Source organism: Myotis lucifugus, unplaced genomic scaffold (assembly GCF_000147115.1).
Source record: "Myotis lucifugus unplaced genomic scaffold, Myoluc2.0 scaffold_387, whole genome shotgun sequence".
NCBI classification, from domain to species: domain Eukaryota; kingdom Metazoa; phylum Chordata; class Mammalia; order Chiroptera; family Vespertilionidae; genus Myotis; species Myotis lucifugus.
The window spans coordinates 517,405-537,206 of NW_005871435.1; the positions used below are offsets into that span (position 1 = coordinate 517,405).

General features: G+C 43.0%; 2 protein-coding genes, 1 long non-coding RNA gene and 1 other non-coding gene across 9 annotated transcripts in view; 1 reads left to right on the forward strand and 3 right to left on the reverse strand.

Moving 5' to 3' along the window:
* The window catches only part of AP2B1 (adaptor related protein complex 2 beta 1 subunit), a 96,870-nt gene extending 89,221 nt beyond the window's left edge, over window positions 1-7,649 (reverse strand). Inside the window, exons 1-2 of one of the 6 annotated variants that reach the window (XM_006101919.3) lie at window positions 7,468-7,636; window positions 598-657 (exon numbers count right to left, since the gene is read on the reverse strand). In XM_006101919.3, the coding sequence (XP_006101981.1) occupies window positions 598-634 (37 nt within the window). In that variant the 5' untranslated portion in view covers window positions 635-657; window positions 7,468-7,636. Of the gene's footprint in view, window positions 1-597; window positions 658-7,319; window positions 7,338-7,467 lie in introns of those variants that run through there. The other 5 variants (XM_006101918.3, XM_023743402.1, XM_023743403.1 and 2 more) reach the window with 5 other exon arrangements.
* A 2,626-nt stretch (window positions 7,650-10,275) lies between these two features.
* On the forward strand, window positions 10,276-14,093 carry PEX12 (peroxisomal biogenesis factor 12). Its single transcript, XM_006101920.3, has 3 exons — window positions 10,276-11,006; window positions 11,340-11,893; window positions 12,715-14,093. Exons 1-3 carry the CDS (start codon window positions 10,881-10,883, stop codon window positions 13,112-13,114), a joined length of 1,080 nt encoding a protein of 359 aa, XP_006101982.1. The 5' UTR covers window positions 10,276-10,880; the 3' UTR covers window positions 13,115-14,093.
* A 678-nt stretch (window positions 14,094-14,771) lies between these two features.
* Window positions 14,772-16,585, reverse strand: LOC106699397. Its single transcript, XR_001350973.2, has 2 exons — window positions 16,523-16,585; window positions 14,772-14,887 (listed from the first exon to the last, which is right to left on the reverse strand). It is a non-coding gene; the product is annotated as an uncharacterized LOC106699397 (long non-coding RNA).
* Window positions 15,011-15,107, reverse strand: LOC111823088. Its single transcript, XR_002826073.1, has one exon. It is a non-coding gene; the product is annotated as a Z30 small nucleolar RNA (small nucleolar RNA).
* Window positions 16,586-19,802: the final 3,217 nt, after the last annotated feature.

Sequence of the window (19,802 nt, forward strand, 5' to 3'; positions counted from 1 at the left end):
TGAGAATATACACCGAATTCCCCTCAAGAACAGGAATAAGGAGGGAGAGAACTTCCATTTTTACTTTTTACATACCTATATTTAATAGTATTCCTTATTATAAAAATGTATATTTCCAAGTAAAAAATGTAAAGAACAAAAATGCTCAGAATCTATCAATCTTCAATGGATAAATGTTGGATCCCTTCCTTTTACTAAGACAAAACCTTCAAATCAAATTAAAACCCTATACTTTAGCCTAGCTGGAGTGGCTCAGTTGGTTGAGTGTCGTCCTGTGCACTGAAAGGTTACTGCTTCGATTCCCAGTGAGGGAACATACCTGTATTGCTGGTTCCATTCCCAGTTGGGGCAGGTACGGAAGGCAACTGATCAATATTTCTCTTTCAGATCGATGTTTTTCTCCCCCTGCCCCCTTCTTCGATGAGGATTTAAATAAATAAACAAATAAATACCTATACTTTAATTTCCTCAATACACTTTTCTGGAGGAGTAGTAGATCTCCAATGAGACTGTCCGTAACATGCATGTCTGAAGAGGTCAGGAACACCACAACTTTTGAAGGATCTCAAAGCTTTTTGATCAGGTTCGCATACTCACCTTTTTTATTGGTTGTGAAGTACTTGGAGTCAGTCATGGTGTTGGCTCTTTAATGTGTACCTACAGCAAGAGAAAAGAATTCCTTTCTTAAAATAATGTATATGCCTTGCTGGACATAAATAACTTGGATAAAGAACATTTACATATTAGAACTCCTGTATTCAAAAACGAGTGCCTTCTTCCTTACCACTATCATTGGTGATTCAAGGGATGCAAAGATAATTAAGAATGTAACTCTTGCCTTAAGGAGCTAATTGGGACAAAAGCCAAATGAAATGGATTAATAATCTGAACCTATCATTGCTTTGTGATTTTATCCACAATTATCTTCTGAAAGCCTCCAAGACCTACAACTACACCTTTTTATAAATACATTTTCAGTTAGTCACTCAAATATTTAAGATAAGGCAAAGTTTGTTTTGAGAGATCCCCCCCATTACTTTCCATTCAGGAAAAATCTTATTTACTTCCCTGCCTCAAGATGAAGTCAGGGTCAGTTGGTTGGGTGTCATCCCATGCATCAAAAGGTTGCCGGTTCAATTCTTGTTCAGGGCACAGGCCCAGGTTGTGGGCCCGATCCCTGGTAGGGGGTGTGACAAGAGGAAGCCTAAAGATGTATGACTCTCACATCCATGTTTCTCTCTCTCTCCTTCCCCTTTCTCACTTTCTAAAAAGCAATAAAAAATCCTAAAAAACAAACAAACATATATTCTGAATCAGTGTCAGGTCAAATAAGAAAACAATTCTGCCAATCTATTTACCAGTGCATGCAACTTTCAATAAAAGGAATATTTAAAAAAAGGCCTAAATTTAATAGCCTACTCTGACAACAGACATCTAGAGAGGCAACTAGGCTTTACCCATGGGTTTTTTTAAACTACAATTTCCAACAATATACACTTAGCCCAACAGTATTACCAAAGAATAAATAACACTTTACAGTTAAAAACAAGGCAAAAAACTTGAGCTATTTGTTTAGTCACATTGAATACAGAAGAGAATCGGAACTGGCATTAAAATTTAAAAGAACACAAATCCCACCCTCAACTTTAACTCTTCTGTTTCAATTTCCAGAAATTATCCAGCTGACACATGGCTCTACCAATAAAACAAAAAGAGTACTAGTCACATTTCTCCCCAAATGAGGAAAAGTTTTCTGATTTCAGAAACTCATAGTAAGACTTTAGTCCATTGATGGCGAACCTATGACACGCGTGTCAGAGGTGACACGCGAACTCATTTTTTTGGTTGATTTTTCTTTGTTAAATGGCATTTAAATATATAAAATAAATATCAAAAATATAAGTCTTTGTTTTACTATGGTTGCAAATATCAAAAAATTTTTATATGTGACACGGCACCAGAGTTAAGTTAGGGTTTTTCAAAATGCTGACACGCCGAGCTCAAAAGGTTCACCATCACTGCTTTAGTCTAACATACCTGACATCTTCGAATACATTAAAATTTTCTTTTAATAATATTCCTTCTGCACTCAAAACTGAGTATCTTCTTCTTTACCACCATAATTAACAATACTAATTACCAAATTTAGGACAGATAACCTGGTACCTGTTCATTACTGTCAGATCAAAACAACACAGGTGATAATATATTTGGCAAACCTGAATGATTAACACATTGGGCTAACAATAGTAAATATGGATGAGAGAAAAGACCTACACACTAAACAAATCAATGTAATAAGGAAAAGGAGAAAGAGCCAGAAAACGTAAAATATTGAAAAAAGCTAAGCTCAAATCATCTCTAAAATGTGCTGCTTGGACAACCTAAGAGAAATTAGACTTATTTGCTATCTTTCCAAACAGCAACCTTACTATTTAGTCCTCATACAATAGATTTTATCAGAATTTCACTGAATTACCTTGTTAAAAGAAGTGAGCTAGAACTCACAACAAATATAGAATCCAGAAATTTCTTTTGATTGCATTTGTTATAATTAATTAGTCTGTAGCAGAGGCTTGCCTTACACAATCTTTTCGTAACGCCTTTCTAGCAAAAATTCAAAGAATGTATAATCATTTAATCCATTCACAATGTAAACTAAATGTGGAGTGGGCAAATTGAAGAAAGGAGTCCTTCACATAAAAGACTTGGAATAAATCTGAAGTTATCAACTAAGGACTTACATGTACAAAGAGAAAAACCAATCTACAGAAATGATTACTAGAGCCTAACAGAGGGCCGTAGCTCAAGACTGTTGTGGTCTATTATTATGCCATTCTAAGTCCTATAGGATCATGAAAACTTAAAACTTCCTTAAGATTTAACAACAAAATCTGCTTGGAATTTTTCACCAAGTTTCTTTGAAAAATGGTACAAAAATCCTTGTTTGCTTAATGCTCTCAGACACTTACACACATGTTAAATTCTTTAAAAAAAATTTTTTTTTTTACCCACATGGGCTTCTTTTTTTTTATTATTGCTTAAAGTATTACAAAGAGTATTACATATGTCTCTCCCCGCCCCACCCTTGACATTCCCCTGGCCTCCCCTACCCACCAGTGGCTTGTGTCCATTGGTCATGCTTATATGCATGCATACAAGTCCTTCGGTTGATCTCTTACCCACCTCCTCCCGCCCTCAAACCCTCCCCGGCCTTCCTGCTGTAGTTTGACAGTCTGTTCGATGCTGCTCTGCCTCTGTATCTATTTTGTTTATAATGGTCTTTATTATCCATAAATGAGTGAGATCATGTGGTATTTTTCTTTCATTGACTGGCTTATTTCACTTAGCATAATGCTCTCCAGTTCCATCCATGCTGTTGCAAATGGTAAGAATTCCTTCTTTTTTACAGCAGCATAGATTCCATTGTGTAGATGCACCACAGTTTTCTAATCCATTCATCTGCTGATGGGCACTTAGGCTGTTTCCAGATCTTCGCTATCGTGAATTGTGCTGCTATGAACATATGGGTGCACATATCCTTTCTGATTGGTGTTTCTAGTTTCTTGGGATATATTCCTAGAAGTGGGATCACAGGGTCAAATGGGAGTTCCATTTTTAGTTTTTTGAGGAAACTCCATACTGTTCTCCATAGTGGCTGCACCAGTCTGCATTCCCACCAGCAGTGCACGAGTGTTTCCTTTTCTCCGCATCCTCTCCAGCACTTGTCGTTTGTTGCTTTGTTGATGATAGCCATTCTGACAGGTGTGAGATGATACCTCATTGTTGTTTTGATTTGCATTTCTCGAATGATTAATGACTTTGAGCATGTTTTCATATGTCTCTTGGCTTTCTGAATGTCCTCTTTTAAAAAGTGTCTATTTAGGTCCTTTGCCCATTTTTTGATTGGATTGTTTATCTTCCTTCTGTTAAGTTGTATGAGTTCCCTATAAATGTTGGAGATTAAACCCTTATCGGTGATAACATTGGCAAATATGTTCTCCCATGCAGTGGGCCACATGTTAAATTCTTAACAGTTTTCCATACAAACTGTTAAACATTAAGTTAACCTAATCTTAAATCCTACCTTTATTAATGACCCACACATTTCATTACTTCCCCTAACAAATTTCACTGTCAAGGAATATATTTCTGTCCTATTTATTGTGAGCATTAAGTGTTCTTAACAAGATATTAATATATCAACCCACAAAATTTCAGGGGAGAAAATCAAAAGTAATCTTAGATTCTAAATTAAAAATCCCTGCTCTTCCCTGGCCGGTGTGGATTAGTGGTTAGAGCATCATCCCCCAGACCAAGGGTCTTGAGTTCCATTCCTGGTCAAGGGCAAGTACCTGGGTTGAGGGTTCACTCCCCTTTCCCCCCTTCCCACTCCCCCACCCCGCAGTGGATGTGGGGCGAGTGCAGGAGGCAACCAGTGGATGTTTCTCTCTTTTTCTCTGTCTCTCTTTGTCTCCTCTTCCCTCCCTCCCTCCCTTCCACTCTCTCAGAAAAGCAATGAAAAAAATTCCCTCAGGAGAGGGAGGGATGGAGGGAGGGAGGGAGGGGAGGAAGGAAGGAAGGAAGGATTGACCTCCGGGCTTAGAAGGGGAAAACATATCACTTTTTTAGCTCACACTGTTGTAAACCCCAGTAATGGAGTATCCCTCACACGCACTGACAGGGAAATAATTGTATCAAGTCAATTCCTGCCTTAAATTCCAAGAAAAATGAAAATAGTCTATACAAAAACAAATATGAGGTGGTGGGTGCACAACATTGTGAATGTATGAAGTGCCACTGAACTGCTCACTTTTATTTTTTTTTTATTGCTTGGTATTACATGTTTCCTCCTCCCCCCCCCCCCCCGCCCCCGCCCTTGACATTCCCCGGCCTCCCCTACCACCCAGTGTTGTTTTTTTTAACTGCTCACTTTTAAATGGTTAATTTTGTTATGTGAATTTCACTTCAAAAAATTACATTTGTATATATTTTTAAAAATGAGATGCACTTACTCACATGCCAGAGATGGGCATAACCAGATTCTCCAAAATATAGGATGGTGAAAACTATTGTCTGCATTAGAAGCCAAAGAAAAAGCAGCCAACATAGAACTCAAGAAAAAAAAAAAATCAAGTTATCAGTTTCTCAAAAATCAAGCTCCTGGAGGGAAAAACACATTGTTCCTTCAGAAGAGCCCCAGCAAAAAGCAAAACCATCAGGGTTTGAGCTCACCCTACCCTTCTACCAGCCTAAGACAAGTCCTGGCTGTTCTGAGGATTGCAACATGGCCTAGGGGCATTGTTAAAAAACACAGCTGCCACCGCCGTGAAAGCACACAATAACTTTCACTTGTCCTAGCCCAGGGAGTCATGTCACTGCACTTCAGAGAAGGCCTCCCCACACAGGATTATACATCTAGATTTAACATAACCTAGTTTCTACTAAATATAGATTGTGAAAGTCCTTTCTCTCCTTCTACTTCTCCCTCCTTCCAGTCGCCCTAAAGAAAATAAGGCCAGAAAAATATTAATAGTCTTAATTTCGAATGGCTCTCTGGGAAATGGCAGCTAAATTAAGAGTTGACGAGGCCACTAAATCCCTTCTTTTCACTGAAAGTTGAGCTTTACACAGTTTGGTGTTTATACTGAAAAACTAGCCAAAGAGTTAACCAAGGTATTCCAGCCATCTTTTATTACAAGGGTAAGAAGTGCTAATCAGATATTTCAATAATAATGCAAAGTCAACAGCATCTTCAGGTATCATTCAGCTCATAAGAAATTAAAAAAGACACCTAATTATAACAGACACACCTGTAATGTCACTTAAATATGGCAGACTACAAGGTGATTTGTTAGTATTATACAGTAAGAAAGAAGCTCAAAGTTTTACATCTAATTTTTAACTGAAATACCAATAAAGTCTAGAAAACTTAAACCTAGAAGGAAGCAAAGAAGGAAAAAGGGAGAGCATATTCTATTTTATTCACTCCTTGTTCAGCTTGGTTCAAACCTGAGCCTAAAATGTACTGTTAGCTTTTATTAATTTTACCATCCAACTTTCAGTGAGGTGGTTTGCAGAACACACTATCCTTTTGCTTCCTTGGGCGTTTAAACTGTGAAGATACTTGCAAACAGGTCTCACCTTACCACTAGCTTAGTCATCACTGGAATGTGTTACACTTTTCACATTACAGCCGCATCTCCTTCATCTGCTGCTATTATTACTTTGTAAGTGTACCCTGAGGCTAAGCAAGAGAAGTACGCCACGAAGGTTATTAATAATTTAAATTGTTCCTCATTGAGACCACCTTCTTTGTCATTCTGCCTTTCCTAAACTTACTGCGTTTTATTTTAAAAAATTACATTGATTATAAGTGTCTGACATTTAAAAAACACTTCTTTCTAAGAAGTCAAAGTTTAATGGAGCATTCATACTTTATTCACGTTGATTCATAATGAAGCGGCCAAGTAAGTGTGTCAGTAAAAGCCCCAAACACTACTCGGAGAACAGCAGGAATAAATTCTTTGGATTCAAAGAATTAGTTAGTATCAGGAAGTACTGGTTTCTTTGCCTCGGGCTTAATTAATCTACAGCCTTTCTCAAACCAGACCATTCCTGCTAAATCCAAAATGGAAAAATTCCGGGCTAAGATGTATCCCCAATTCTCCCCCCTCTTTCACATCGGGCCAGTTCTGGAGGTTTTTCCTCCCCATCTCTCTCTCCCTCTAATATGTTTTTACTGATTTCAGAGAGGAAGGGGTTGGGAGAGAGAGAGAAACATCAATGATGAGAGAGAATCGCTCATCAGCGGCCTCCTGCACGCCCAGCACGGGGGATGGAGCCCGCGACCTGGGCGTGTGCCCCGACCCGGGATCGAACCGTGACCTCGGGTTCACAGGTGGACGCTCAACCACCCGGCCACGCCAGCGGGGCGCTCCCCTCCCAAGTGCAGGAGTTCCTGCTCTTTACCAGGTGTCAGGGCTCGCGAGACCCGTCCCTCCATGACGGGGTGGGGGAGAATGACTCTCAGCCTCACACCAGGGGAGCCGGGCGACGTGTGCCCATCTCGGGGGGCTCCCGCTCCCCTTCAGCTGCCGGGCCCGTCCCGGGCTCAGGGAACGACGCCCTGCGGCGAGGGCTGGCTCGCCCCTCGGCCTCGGGCCCCTCCCGGCCACACCCCTGGCCCGGGGCCTCCCTCACCGGCCGACTTCGGCCCCGCCCTGGCCGCCGGGGCTCCCCAGCTCCCCGCCGCCACCCCGAGGACCCCCTCGCCCCGCCACGGCCGTGCCGCCCCTCTCTCCCGCCCTCTTTCTCACAACGGTCACACCCGACGGCTCGGTCCATCCTCAACGGTCACGCTCCCAGGATGTCCCCTCCTCCGCCCGCCTCCCACCCCACCGCGGGCCACCCCCGTCCCGAGCATCAATGGGGGACACACCCCGGAGTTCGCCGCCCTGAACTCACCGGAGGCAAGGGCGGGGGCGGCGGCGGCGGCCGGAGAGCGCGGCCCCAGCGATGTTGTAATGGTTTCCCGCACGTCACGGCTCCTCTTCCAGGTCTCGGCCGCTGCGCCAACCCCGCTGTGCCAGCGACAAAGATGGCGGCAGGACGCGCCGACGTCAGACAGCCTCGCCGGCGACGTCATCCCGGCGCGCGGAAGGCCCGAGGCAGCCATCTCGTCGCCTTGGAGATGCAAAGATTTTTTTTTTTTTAATTTTACTTTTTTTTCTATTTTCTTGGTCGGGAAGAGACCTGCCACCGGAGTCTCAAATGATGTTCAGAGTCTATCCGAAGGGATGTACTAAGCAAGCTGACATTCTCGGGATTTGTTTCCTCGCGCACAGTTCTCTAAAAAAAACCCCAAAACACTAAAATACTCTGTTCCTTTCCTAAAGAAAAACCAACTCAGCTAACTTCCCGGCCAGGTGAGGAGCGCGGACAGGGGTGATGCAGCCCAGGCCTGCATGGGCCTGGCTGGCACTAGAGGGGAGTGGTGCAGAGGGAAAGGGTGAGATGGCAGCAGGTCTGGGTTGAAATCGCCGCCCTGAATGTCACTAGGAAAGTTGCCTCAGTTCTCCTCCATCTTAGTTTCCTTGTCTGCGAAATGACGTCTCAAATGATTTATACCCTCTCGTGGTTTTGTGGAGCTTAACTGGGATAGAGTACATTCTGCACCTAGCATGTAATAGGCTTGCTTATACAAAGGTGAAGTTCTTTTTGTTAACCACAAATTAGACATCTCTGTATCTTACCCTCGATTTTGCTGTGAACCTAAAACAACTGCTCTAAAATAAAACCTTTTTAAAAAATATGGAGAGCCCTGACCGGTTTGGCTCAGTGGATAGAACATCGACCTGCGGACTGAAGGGTCCTGGGTTCGATTCTGGTCAAGGGCATGTACCTGGGTTGCAGGCACATCCCCAGGAGGGGGTGTGCAGGAGGCGGCTGATTGATGTTTCTCTCTCATCGATGTTTCTAACTCTATCCCTCTCCCTTCCTCTCTGTAAAAAAAATAAATAAAATATATTTTTAAAAAATATGGAGAGAGAGAGAGGGAGAGAGAGGCTGGGTAGGAAGTATATCAATCTGTTCACTCTTCCATTTCTGAGGCCTAGCCCCCCTCCCTAGGATTTATTGAATGAATGAGTGGTCAATAATATCAATTGCTACAGACTCCTTCCCTGGCCCTTAGTGCCTGCATGGATGGTTTGGCCCCTGCCTACCTCTCTAATATCATTTTATGCCTCTCAGTCACTCCTCATTCCCTATATTCCCCTTTTGCTCGCTATTGTAACACTCAAATATGCCAAGTTCTTTCCCACCTTAGGGCCTCCACAATACTCCTCCTCCTTCCTAATATTCTTCCTCCCCAACTCCTCACATGGCTGGCTCATAATTTGGTCTCAGTTTAAGTGCAATCTCCTCAGAAAGGCACTCCCTGATTACCCAGGGTCCTCTCCTATCCCATCCCTCTTATTCAATTTATAAATTATATATTAGTTTATTTTCCTCCCCAACTAGACTGTAAACTCCATTATAGTGTAGATATTATTTATGTTTTGTTGTTGTTTTTTAATCCTCACCTGAGGATATTTTTCCATTGATTTTTTTTTCAGAGAGAGAGTGGAAGAGGGAAAGAGAAATATTAATGTGAAACACATCGATTGGTTGCCTCCTGCATGTTGTTCGCTACCATCAATCAAGCACCTAACCTGTACAAGGTACTTTATAGATACATTATGTCTAGTCTTTAAGCTCCATAAGGTAAAAATCTTTATCAATGTGACTTTTTAGCAGGCATTTTGGTAAACACCTTTTAGAAGTATAATTACGGTTAACTTGTAAGATATTTCTTTCTATTCAAATAACCAAAGCCAAACCTTGTTTCTGAGGGTTCTCATTATGCAAAGCAGTTACCTATCTATATACCCTAAGGTCCTCTGGGCAGTGAGTAATACCTTCTATATTCTACCTATTTAGGCCAGAGGTCAGGGAGGAGTTCTGGAGAGAGAAGACAGGTCGAACTTGAACTTTTATCCAAATTCAATAAACCTGCATTAGCAATGCAAATGAGGTAAAGTTGCATGACAGCACTTTGCAAACCGTAAGGTAAATTACACCAACTTTGGTACACAATGAAAAGTGCCTTTTCTGTCACGCTTCCCCAGTTCCTGCTGGTGGAATTTATCAGGATTCCTTCGACTTAGCACTCTATTCTTATAGCTAATAGGACACACCCTCCCGTGTACAAAGATCGGAATCGTTTTTTATCTAGGGTAGAAAGTAACTAAGAGTTTATTCTAGAATACAACCAAACGTAGACGACTATGGTAAACTACCAGCTTGGACGAAATGTAATAACAAAACTCCCAAATTTCGAGGTTTCACGGGAACCGTTCTCATCCTAATCATCTTTCTTTACCAAATCTTCTCCAAACGGCGCATAATATAAATTCACCATCACACCTGCTGCACCCGCACTGAGAGCCTTTCCACCTCCGCATACCCATCATCCCTCCGCTCCCAGCTCCACCGCCCGCGGGACCAAGTTCCCGCGGCGTCAGAGATGGGCGCCCCAAACATCTTGTCAAAAACACCTCTGCAGAGACTCAGAGCTCTGGTTTCCTACCGAGACGGCCCGCGAACTCAACTACCTAAAGCGAGCAAAAATTTCCCTCTGAGGGAATCGCCCAGCGCCCTTTCATTCCCGCGGGGGCGGAAGCGGAAGTGCTCGTGGGTCATAGAGTTTTCTAGTTCCGGTTTCGGGGCCGCGCTAGAGCGCCTCTCCGTCGCCGCAGTTGCCCACCGCCGGGGGCTTCTATTTCCGGGTGCGGCTCCTGTCCTAAAGCGGAGACCTCCCGTCAAATGTGGCGTCGTGGGTCCTTCGCGCCTCGCCTGGGGTCCGCGCGCAAGGACGGGCGCGGGCGGGGTGCTCACCAGCCGGCGGCTGGAGCCGGGCCTCGGGTGCCGGCCCGCACGAGCACCTCTGATTTCTCAGGACAGGCCGGCTTTTGAGCCCTCGCGATTGGAAGCCCCCGATCCGCAGCTTCCACGACTGCAGCTCGAGAGGACCGACCTCCTGGCCCCTGCTTCTCCCCCATGGTCACGCTCTGCCCTGTGAGGTGCAGCGTTTGCAAGTAACCCCTTCCCCACACGGCACTTCCATCCACGTCCTGCCTTAAATTCCTTCTTCCTTGAGACCCGTTCCCTCTGCCTCCAGAAGTGGTCTTTTCTCCCCCAGTTCCTGTAAAAATTGAGAATTAGGAGTTTCGGATATCCTGCAGAAAGATTACTTTTAAGACTGAGCACCCACTGGATACCCCAAACAAGTTCATGCTGAGTAGAGGCAAAGTGAAACCCAGTGCACGCAGGAAACTATGGCCGAGCACGGGGCTCACATCACAGCTGCTTCTGGGGTGGATGACCAGCCATCCATCTTTGAGGTGGTAGCACAGGACAGTTTAATGACAGCAGTGAGACCTGCTCTTCAGCATGTGGTCAAGGTAAGGTATTCATTCTTTAAATGGTTTTAGGGACGACTGGGTAAACACCAAACCAATAATTTGAGTTTATCTTGGAGCCTAGGTTTGAAATTACCAATTAGCACATAATCCATATCCTATTATTCATATAGGTTATTGAACCCCTGTTATATGTAGAGCCCTATAATGAATGCCCAGCACTGCAGGAAGGATAGGGTAAGCCCCAAAAGTAGTGATCTGTTTAATCTCAAAGTGTAGAATTTAGAAGGTGTGGGGATGAGGGGAATGCAAATATAAGGCATAGTAGCTGTGCAATGGAATGCATTTCATTTATTAATATCTACTTCGCTTTAGGTTCTTGCAGAATCAAACCCTGCCCACTATGGCTTCTTTTGGAGGTGGTTTGATGAAATCTTTACCCTGCTGGATCTTCTGCTCCAGCAGCATTATCTGTCTAAAACCAGTGCCTCATTTTCTGAAAACTTTTACGGCTTAAAGCGGATTGTCACGGGGGACACACACAAGCTTCAGAGACTGGCCAGTGCTGGTCTCCCAAAGAAGCAGCTCTGGAAGTCCATTATGTTCCTGGTTCTTCTTCCCTATCTGAAAGTGAAGCTGGAGAAGCTGGTTTCTAGCCTGAGAGAAGAGGATGAATATTCTATCCATCCCCCTTCTTCCCGCTGGAAACAGTTTTACAGAGCCTTCCTGGCAGCCTACCCATTTGTTAACATGGCCTGGGAAGGCTGGTTTCTTGTACAACAACTTCGATACATCCTAGGAAAAGCTCAGCATCACTCACCACTACTTAGTCTGGCTGGAGTTCGGCTGGGTCGACTTACAGTTCAGGATATACAAGCCTTGGAGCACAAAGCAGCTGAAGCCAGTATGATGCAGCAACCAGCCAGGAGGTAAGGCCTTAACATTTCCCCCAAATCTTTGATGAACAGTTTCTAAAATCTTACTTTAATTTTATGAAATCACCTCCTTCAGTCCACATTGAGGTTTTTTTATAAAATCATAGAAAAATTCTGTGTTCATAAAACAAGGATTGCCATCCTGGTAAGCAACCTCATCAAAACTACACTTGCTATGGCCAGACCTTGAGCCAGGTGTTTGTTTTCTATACATTATCCCAATCCCCATCACAACTCATGCATTAGCCCCATTTCACAGCTGAGGAAACTAAGCCCTATCAGCTAAGTACCTTGTCAAGGCCACACAGCGAGAAGGTGGCAGAGCTGAGATTCAAGGCAGATCAACACAATTCTCGACTGCTCTTAACCACGATGCTATACTGCGTGTAGTTAGTGTTCATGTTCTCCTACAAGTTTTATTTTTTCTCCTACAAGTTTAAATATATATTCCTCAATGCTGCTAAGTTAATTTTTTTAAGTGAGTTGTTTCTTTTTCTGGATATACTAACTTCCACACATACACAAAAAGGTCTATATAATCAATGTCTCACTAATTTCTTCTCAACACACAACAAAACCCTCGTCTTTAAAAACAAAGCTTTGCTCCTAGGCTCCTAAAATACTGTTAGTCAGAAAGAGGGAATCATTTAGAATACAACCTTAAGGAGACAATGCCAGTCTGGCAACTGTTCATTCCCCAAACTGAATTGGTGATTCTGATGAAAAGTGTGAGAACTACATTTCTATTAGTCACTCTGCAATTGTACCTAAATAAACAGTTTCTCCTTTTGCCTTCTTGTTCTATTTTCCAACAGTATTAGTGAGAAGATCAAGTCAACTCTGAAAAAAGCTGTGGGGGGTGTTGCCTTATCCCTCTCTACTGGCCTGTCTGTCGGTGTATTCTTCCTGCAATTCCTTGAGTGGTGGTACTCATCTGAAAATCAAGAAACCATCAAATCACTGACTGCCCTGCCTACTCCACCACCACCTGTACACCTAGACTACAATTCTGATTCTCCCCTGTTACCCAAAATGAAGACTGTGTGCCCACTGTGTCGTAAAACCCGGGTGAATGATACTGTTCTTGCCACCTCTGGCTATGTGTTTTGCTATCGCTGTGTGTTCAGTTATGTGAGGACTCACCAGGCTTGTCCCATCACAGGTTATCCAACAGAAGTACAACATCTAATTAAACTGTACTCCCCTGACAACTGAAAGGGATTAGCATCTTACCTCGCAGGAAAATCATTGCCCAGAAGGCCACAGGGCTGGTTTTCAGCATGGTACACGGTGTTATTTGGTACTTCTTTGCCTCAATTCATAATTATATGAATTTTTAAAAATTAATATGGATTTCTTTAAAAGGATATACCCATGGATTTAACCTTCTAACCTGCTCTCGAGGCCCCAATTTAAAGTTAACCAAGCTGATTAGAGTAAGAGAATTGAGGGTCCGTATAGAAGTGGATAAAAGAGGATAATCAGTACAGAAGCTTTTCCTTAAAGAACAAAGAGGTATAGAAACTCTCAGGAAAAACCCATGTTAGACCTCATAAAGTGGGTGGTGAAGGGGAAGCAGACCTTGTATTTAAAAAAGTTTTCATTTGCCTATGAGGAAGAGGTTTTATCAGGTTACAATGTGAAAAGTGGGCTTACTCTTTTGAAAAACAATACCTCCTATATACTGTGACCCATTTGTTATGTAATGTCTGCTGTAATTTATCAACTTTTAAAGATTTCTTTATGAGTCTTTCTTGGGAAACTGGTTAAAGGAAAATTAAGGTGAAGTGTATATATAGATTTTGGTGAGAAAGCAAAACTAATAAGCAATGAAGAGATGAAGTAAGGCCTAGGTGGTATGGCTCAGTGGTTGAGCATCAGCACAAGCACCAAGAGGTCACCGGTTCAATTCCCAGTCAGGGCACATGCCTGGGTTGTAGGCTCAAGTCCCCATTGAGGGGCATGCAGCAGGCAGCCTATCTCTCCCTCTGCCTTCCTCTCTCTCTAAAATCAATAAATATTAAAAAAAGATGAAGTAAAATACTCATCTATGTGTAAAGAAAGGCTCCTTTAATAAGCCCTTTCTCCTTGCTATTAAGAGTTTGCTAAACTGGCATGAATAATTCTGGCTATTACTAAAGTTTCTATGAAACGCTTAAATACATTTCAAGAATAAATGTTTTTTGGCAAAGAACTGTTCCATGTTGTCATGATTGTACAGAAACTGAAAGATTACTTGAGGTGTTTTTTTGTTTTTTTTTCATTCAGACAACCTTTGACTTTTGGGGGTATTTTTGTATTAACATTTTGTGGGGTTTTTTGCTAATCCAGTAATTGGGGGGAAAGTCCTCTACTCCAACAGCAAGAATTCAGCATTCAGCCTTGTTCGAAATGTCTTGTATTAGAAAGACTACAAAAACACTTTAAGTTGCCTATGTAGAAAAATTCAAACCTGGATTGACAAATTGATGAAAAAATATGGATTAAAAAATCATAACTAGATGAGGAAGGATGAAAGTAATTTGTAGGTGCCTCTGCTGAGATAGGCGTTTCCCAGTATTTTAACTCATTTTAGCAATTCAAAGGACAAACAATCTCTAATAGCACTAAGGTGATAAAACTAAATTCTGAAATGGAACATCCTATGGATTTTAAAATATTAACACTTTTATGTATCACTAGAGGCCCAATGCATGAAATTTGTGCAAGGGGCTCGGCCCTTGCAGCCGCGATGGCTTGCTCGGCTTCGGAAGGTCGTCTGAAAGGCCATCAGGTCTAATTAGCATATTACGCTTTTATTTTTATAAATAAAAAGAGTATATGGGATAGTTGCAAGAATTCTTGTTAAATAGCAAGGTTTTACCAAAGCAAATAGCAATTTAAAAAACATTTTTAATATAATAAGTCAATAAGAGAACTGAACCAGATTCAGGATTGAAATAACGTAGTACTCCATGAAGGTATCAAAGCCAGATTTTTCACCTCAACCTAAGAAGGAAAACAAAGTATCAGTAAAATTCAAACAGATACCAAAGAAACACTCATATACATAATAAAACCAGTATCCAAATAGGCTAGAACATACCAATGTGGGAAAACCATAAACAGACTCAGCTCAGAGAGAAGATTAAGTGATCACACCCTGGTCAGAGCCAACACTGAAGCAATGGCAATACCAGGTCAGACTATACTTCACTCATCATCGCATCATTGCATTTCACCGCCTTGTTTTATCTAAGAGTATTTTCACTTCTAAAAAAACTTAGGTTTACCCATGAAAAAAATAAAGCCTTCTTTTTAGATAAGTTTAAATTGCAACCATTTTATGCTTTGGTTTAAGTAACTCTACTGTACAAAAATGCAAAGTTGAACAACTTTTGTTTGGGGAAGCTTTTTTGTTTTTGAAATACAGGTGAGTGGATAAGCACTTATATTTAAAAAAAAAAACTTTTTTTTTTTTTTTAATGAGCTCAAACACACTGCAAGATAAAATTTCAGATGCCTGCAAAGGGATTTAGAGATAAGTTCTTAAGCAAAAGCTTTACAAAAGATTTTTATACTAAATTCTCTTATAAATTAAACTCCAGTTCATTTAAAATATATTTTGATTTACAATCATGCTGCACATAAAGATAAAAACTAGTCATAAATTTGTTATACCAGGATCTTCTATCTTAAGAGTCCAAGACCTAGAGAGGCTATGATTTGCCTAAGGTCCATAGCAAATTAACATCAGCTGGAAAGAGAACTGATGTCTGATTACCAGATTTTTATTTTTCGACTATCAGCTAAATATAAGGTTTAATTTCATTTTCCTCCAGGACATGAGCAAGATAAAGGAAAAAAGGGAAAGCCTGGATAATTCACGACCTGAACAATTAATTTCTGAATGAAAAGGCTGATTGCATTTCATTTATTCTAAATGGCACCTGGTGATACACAATCATTGACGTGGAAAAGTACTAGGATCACATGCCACCCTTTCCAGCCTTTCAGCATGGTATTGACAGTATCTAACAATTCTGGAGACACCACATGCTTCAGCCATCTATAAGTATCAATAGGTTGATTTTCCATAAAACTGACAATCGGTCTGTTTGCCATTTAGCAACTAAACTCCATAAAGAGGGAAACTAAAAGTGTCTGTTTTACTAGGGTTATGCTTGAGCCTTTATCTCATCATCCTCTACACAAATATACTTTCCTAATTTTCCTCCTTAGTACACTGCGCCAACTGGAATGCTTCCCCGCCCCTTTCCATGTGGAGAGCGCCTAATTACAGTCTTAAAACCTTAATTGTCACCTTCTCTCTCTCTCTCTCTCTCTCTCTCTCTCTCTCTCTCTCTCTGTCTCTCTGTTAAGTGGTCCCTAACTCCTCAGTCATCCCCTCCTCTGAGTCTTTACCCCCACAACACGCATCAAACGCCATTTATTCACGATCCCCACCTCCCCCATCACAGGGTTCCTAAAGAACCAGGACTGAGTCTTACTGGCCTTTGCATCCACTGCACTCAGAATGGTGCATAGGAGGAGGCTCAATAAATGAGCGTTTAACTCAGTCAATGCACGACCCTCCCTACTAAATCCTAAACTGCTAGATTAGAAAGGCATCAGCCGACTTACCTCCGACGCGTCACGTAGGTAAGGACCACATCGCAAGCATCTCTAAACCCTCCCTCCGCCCTCCCCCCGCCCCGCCCCCACCTCCTGGCGCTCTGCACGGCGCCCTGCGCAGACAACCAAGGCTTACACGCAGGGGACCGTCAAAAATAAATCACATGGTCCAAACCCCACCAACTCCAAGGAAGACAGAAAAGCCGTCCTTGCGGGGAAAGGCGGGTAAGGCCGGAGCCAGGGCTCACACCAGACCCAGGCAGGAGTCCTAAGCCCCATTTGGAAAATCCCAGAACTCCTACGCCCTAGACTCCCAGGAGGCTGGCCCAGCCGGCGAAGGCTCACGGAGCCGACTGCTGGCCTCCTAGCCCTCCCTCCAAGACAACAGCTCCGGCTTCCCACCAACCTCCGCCTCCAGGCCCCAGCGGCATCCCACCACCCACTGCGGCCTCTGCCAGACAACCAATCCCGCGGCGGCCAGAGGGTCACGTGCAAGGAGCAACCAATCGGAGGGCGAGGCGAGCGTCAGGGGTGGAGCGAGCCGGAGGGCGGAAACCCCTTTTCCGTCCCTCGGTTTCCAGGCGGCTCCATCTTCAGAATTGGGGCAGGCGCTTTACACCGGACTCAGAGCAGTTCTCGCCCGCCCTCGGACCTCAGGACGACGGTTATCCCGGGTGGTTTCATCGGAGGCAGTTGTGCCCTGGGTTTCCGTTTCCGGGAAGAACTATTGATGGAGCGATCCAACGTTGTTTATTGCACTTGTCCGCCTGGCCGCGTGAGGGCTAGGGGTTGGGGTGGACTTAGATGAATGTGTCCCTCTCTGTCCAGAGGGACCTTCCTGGCTGGTCGGGCTCTTGGATGCTTCCTAAGTAAACAAGAGGTGCCGCAAGAAAAGTGCAGCTAAATATCAAAGAAGTGTGAAGGAGAGCAGGAAAGACTTCCCGGAAGAGATGGCATTAAACCTGCGTCTTGAAAGATGGGGCGGGGGGGGGGGGAGGGAGGGTGGAGGTGGGGGGTTGAGAATTAGGAGATTCTGGAAGAAGGAATAATTACCGAATTAAATGAGAATGTATGGGGGGAGCTGACCAAATTTGAAGTTGAAACGTGTAGTGTTTCTCAAAAATTGGTGAGTTAGCAACATCAGGAGGAAACAACTATATAAATGTCCTCCATCAAAAACATATCACACAAAAAATAAAAACGCCTGGGGTAAACCCAGACTTAATCAGATTTCTGGGGTGGAGCCCAAGCATGCATATTTTTAATAAGCGTCCCATGGGTGATCCTGAGTCACACCAAAGTTTGAAAACCAATGATAGTGTTAAAGAAGGAGGATGGTAGGAAAGTTGAAAAACGGGTTAAGACTTTGTTAGGGATGGTGTTTGCTGGCTGCGTAGATTAGACTACTCTGGAGAATGATTTAAAGATTGAGGTCCCAAGAAGACAGGTGCTCAGAGCTGTACTTTAGAAAATTCAGCATGCGACTGTGTTTTTCAATTAGTTGAAGGAAGCTATTGAAAGGGATTTCAATGGTTCAGGTGAGAACTAATAAGAGCCTAAATTAGGGCTGTGGTACTGGAAATGGAGAGGTAGCATGTGATAAGCAGCATGAGGATTGTGATGAGTGTTGGACAGGGGTGGGTAGAAGGACATGAAAAAATAAAAAGGAAGAATGTAGAAAAACGAAGGGTCTTCTGTACCAAGGAACTCCATTGTACTTTAAACATAGGAGGTTAGACAGTGAAGAAACTGTGCCTTGCCCTGGCCGGGTGGCTCAACTAATTGAAGCATGATTCCATACACCAAAAGGCGGTAGGTTTGATTCCCAGTTGGGGCACGTATCTAGGTTGTGGGTTCGATCCCTGACCACCTATGGAAGGCAATTGAGCAATATCTCTCTTTCTCTTCCTCTCTCCTTCCCCTCTCTTTCTCTCTCTCTCTCTCTCTCTCTCTCTCTCAAAGCGATTAAAAAAATGCTTAGAACCCAACATCTAGAAATCTTGTTTAAAAAAAGAGAGAAACTGTGCCTTTGCATGTGCTGTTTTCTCTGCATCTCCATCTCCCTCAGCCTGGTGCATTCTCTTTTTTTAAATATTTTTATTGATTTCAGAGAGGAAGAGAGGGATAGAGAGATAGAAACATCAATGATGAGAGAGAATCACTGATCAGCTGCCTCCTGCATGCCCCCTACTGGGGATCAAGCCTGCAACCCAGGCATGTGCCCTTGGCCAGAATCGAACCCGGGACCCTTCAGTCTGTAGGCCGACACTCTATCCACTGAGCCAAACCAGCTAGGGCTTGGTGCATTCTTATCTGCAGGTTCCAGTTCATATACCATCTCATTTATGAAGTCTTATTCTCACAAGCATAGTTATTGTCACTCCTCAGAACACCCAAAGAAAACACTCTTACATTTCTAGCTCTCCAGAGTGGCACTATTGTGTTGTGGTCATGCATAGAGACTATATTTGTAAGCATCATACTCAGTGCCAGACCTACGATTTCAAAACCCTAGGTACTTAAATGAAGGATGAGTGAAAGTTAAGAGACCCAGAGTGGCTTGGTGGAACTGGCGTTTTTGTTCTGGGTCCCTGTTCTTTGAATTATCTCTGTGAATGAATTTAGGAGGGAGGTTGGTATTTGTATTAGTTAGGGCTGTGCCATAACTATGCTGATAAATTGAAATTTGTAGTGAATAAATATATCTGAAATAAATTGGGACTCTACGGTAGTTCTTAGCCAATTGTGAACAGAATGGCCAGCTCACTTTCCCAGGACCTAGGAAAAGCACTGCAAGCTGATGATTTCAGATTATTTTGTAGCATGGACATTTGATGTGAGACGCTCCCTGGAGTGATAACTGTAACGGTTTATAGCCAGGGGACCTGACTAAGGAACTCTGAAGAAGGAAGAGAAACTCTCTTTGCTCATCTTTCACATGTTTCCCTCCTTCTTCTGATTTGGTCCCTTATAGTGCATTGAAGAAGAATAAGGAAACCACGATCTGGCTCCTGGTTCTCCTGTCCAAATAATGTTCTTCCTGTGGACCGGGAAGAAAAGGGGGAGATACTGAGGCAGAGTTCCGATTTTGAAGACTCCAAAACTTGAAGGCAGAATCCCAAAGGTGAAAGGCAGTGGAAGGAGCAGGAACATTTGTATTAGATAAACCTGGCTTTGAACTCCATCTCTTCCATGTAATCTCAATTTCTTCTTAAAAGCTCCTACCTTGTACCAAAATGCACATGTCCAGTAAAGAATGGTCATTTTTATCTTTCTAAAAGGAAAGGGA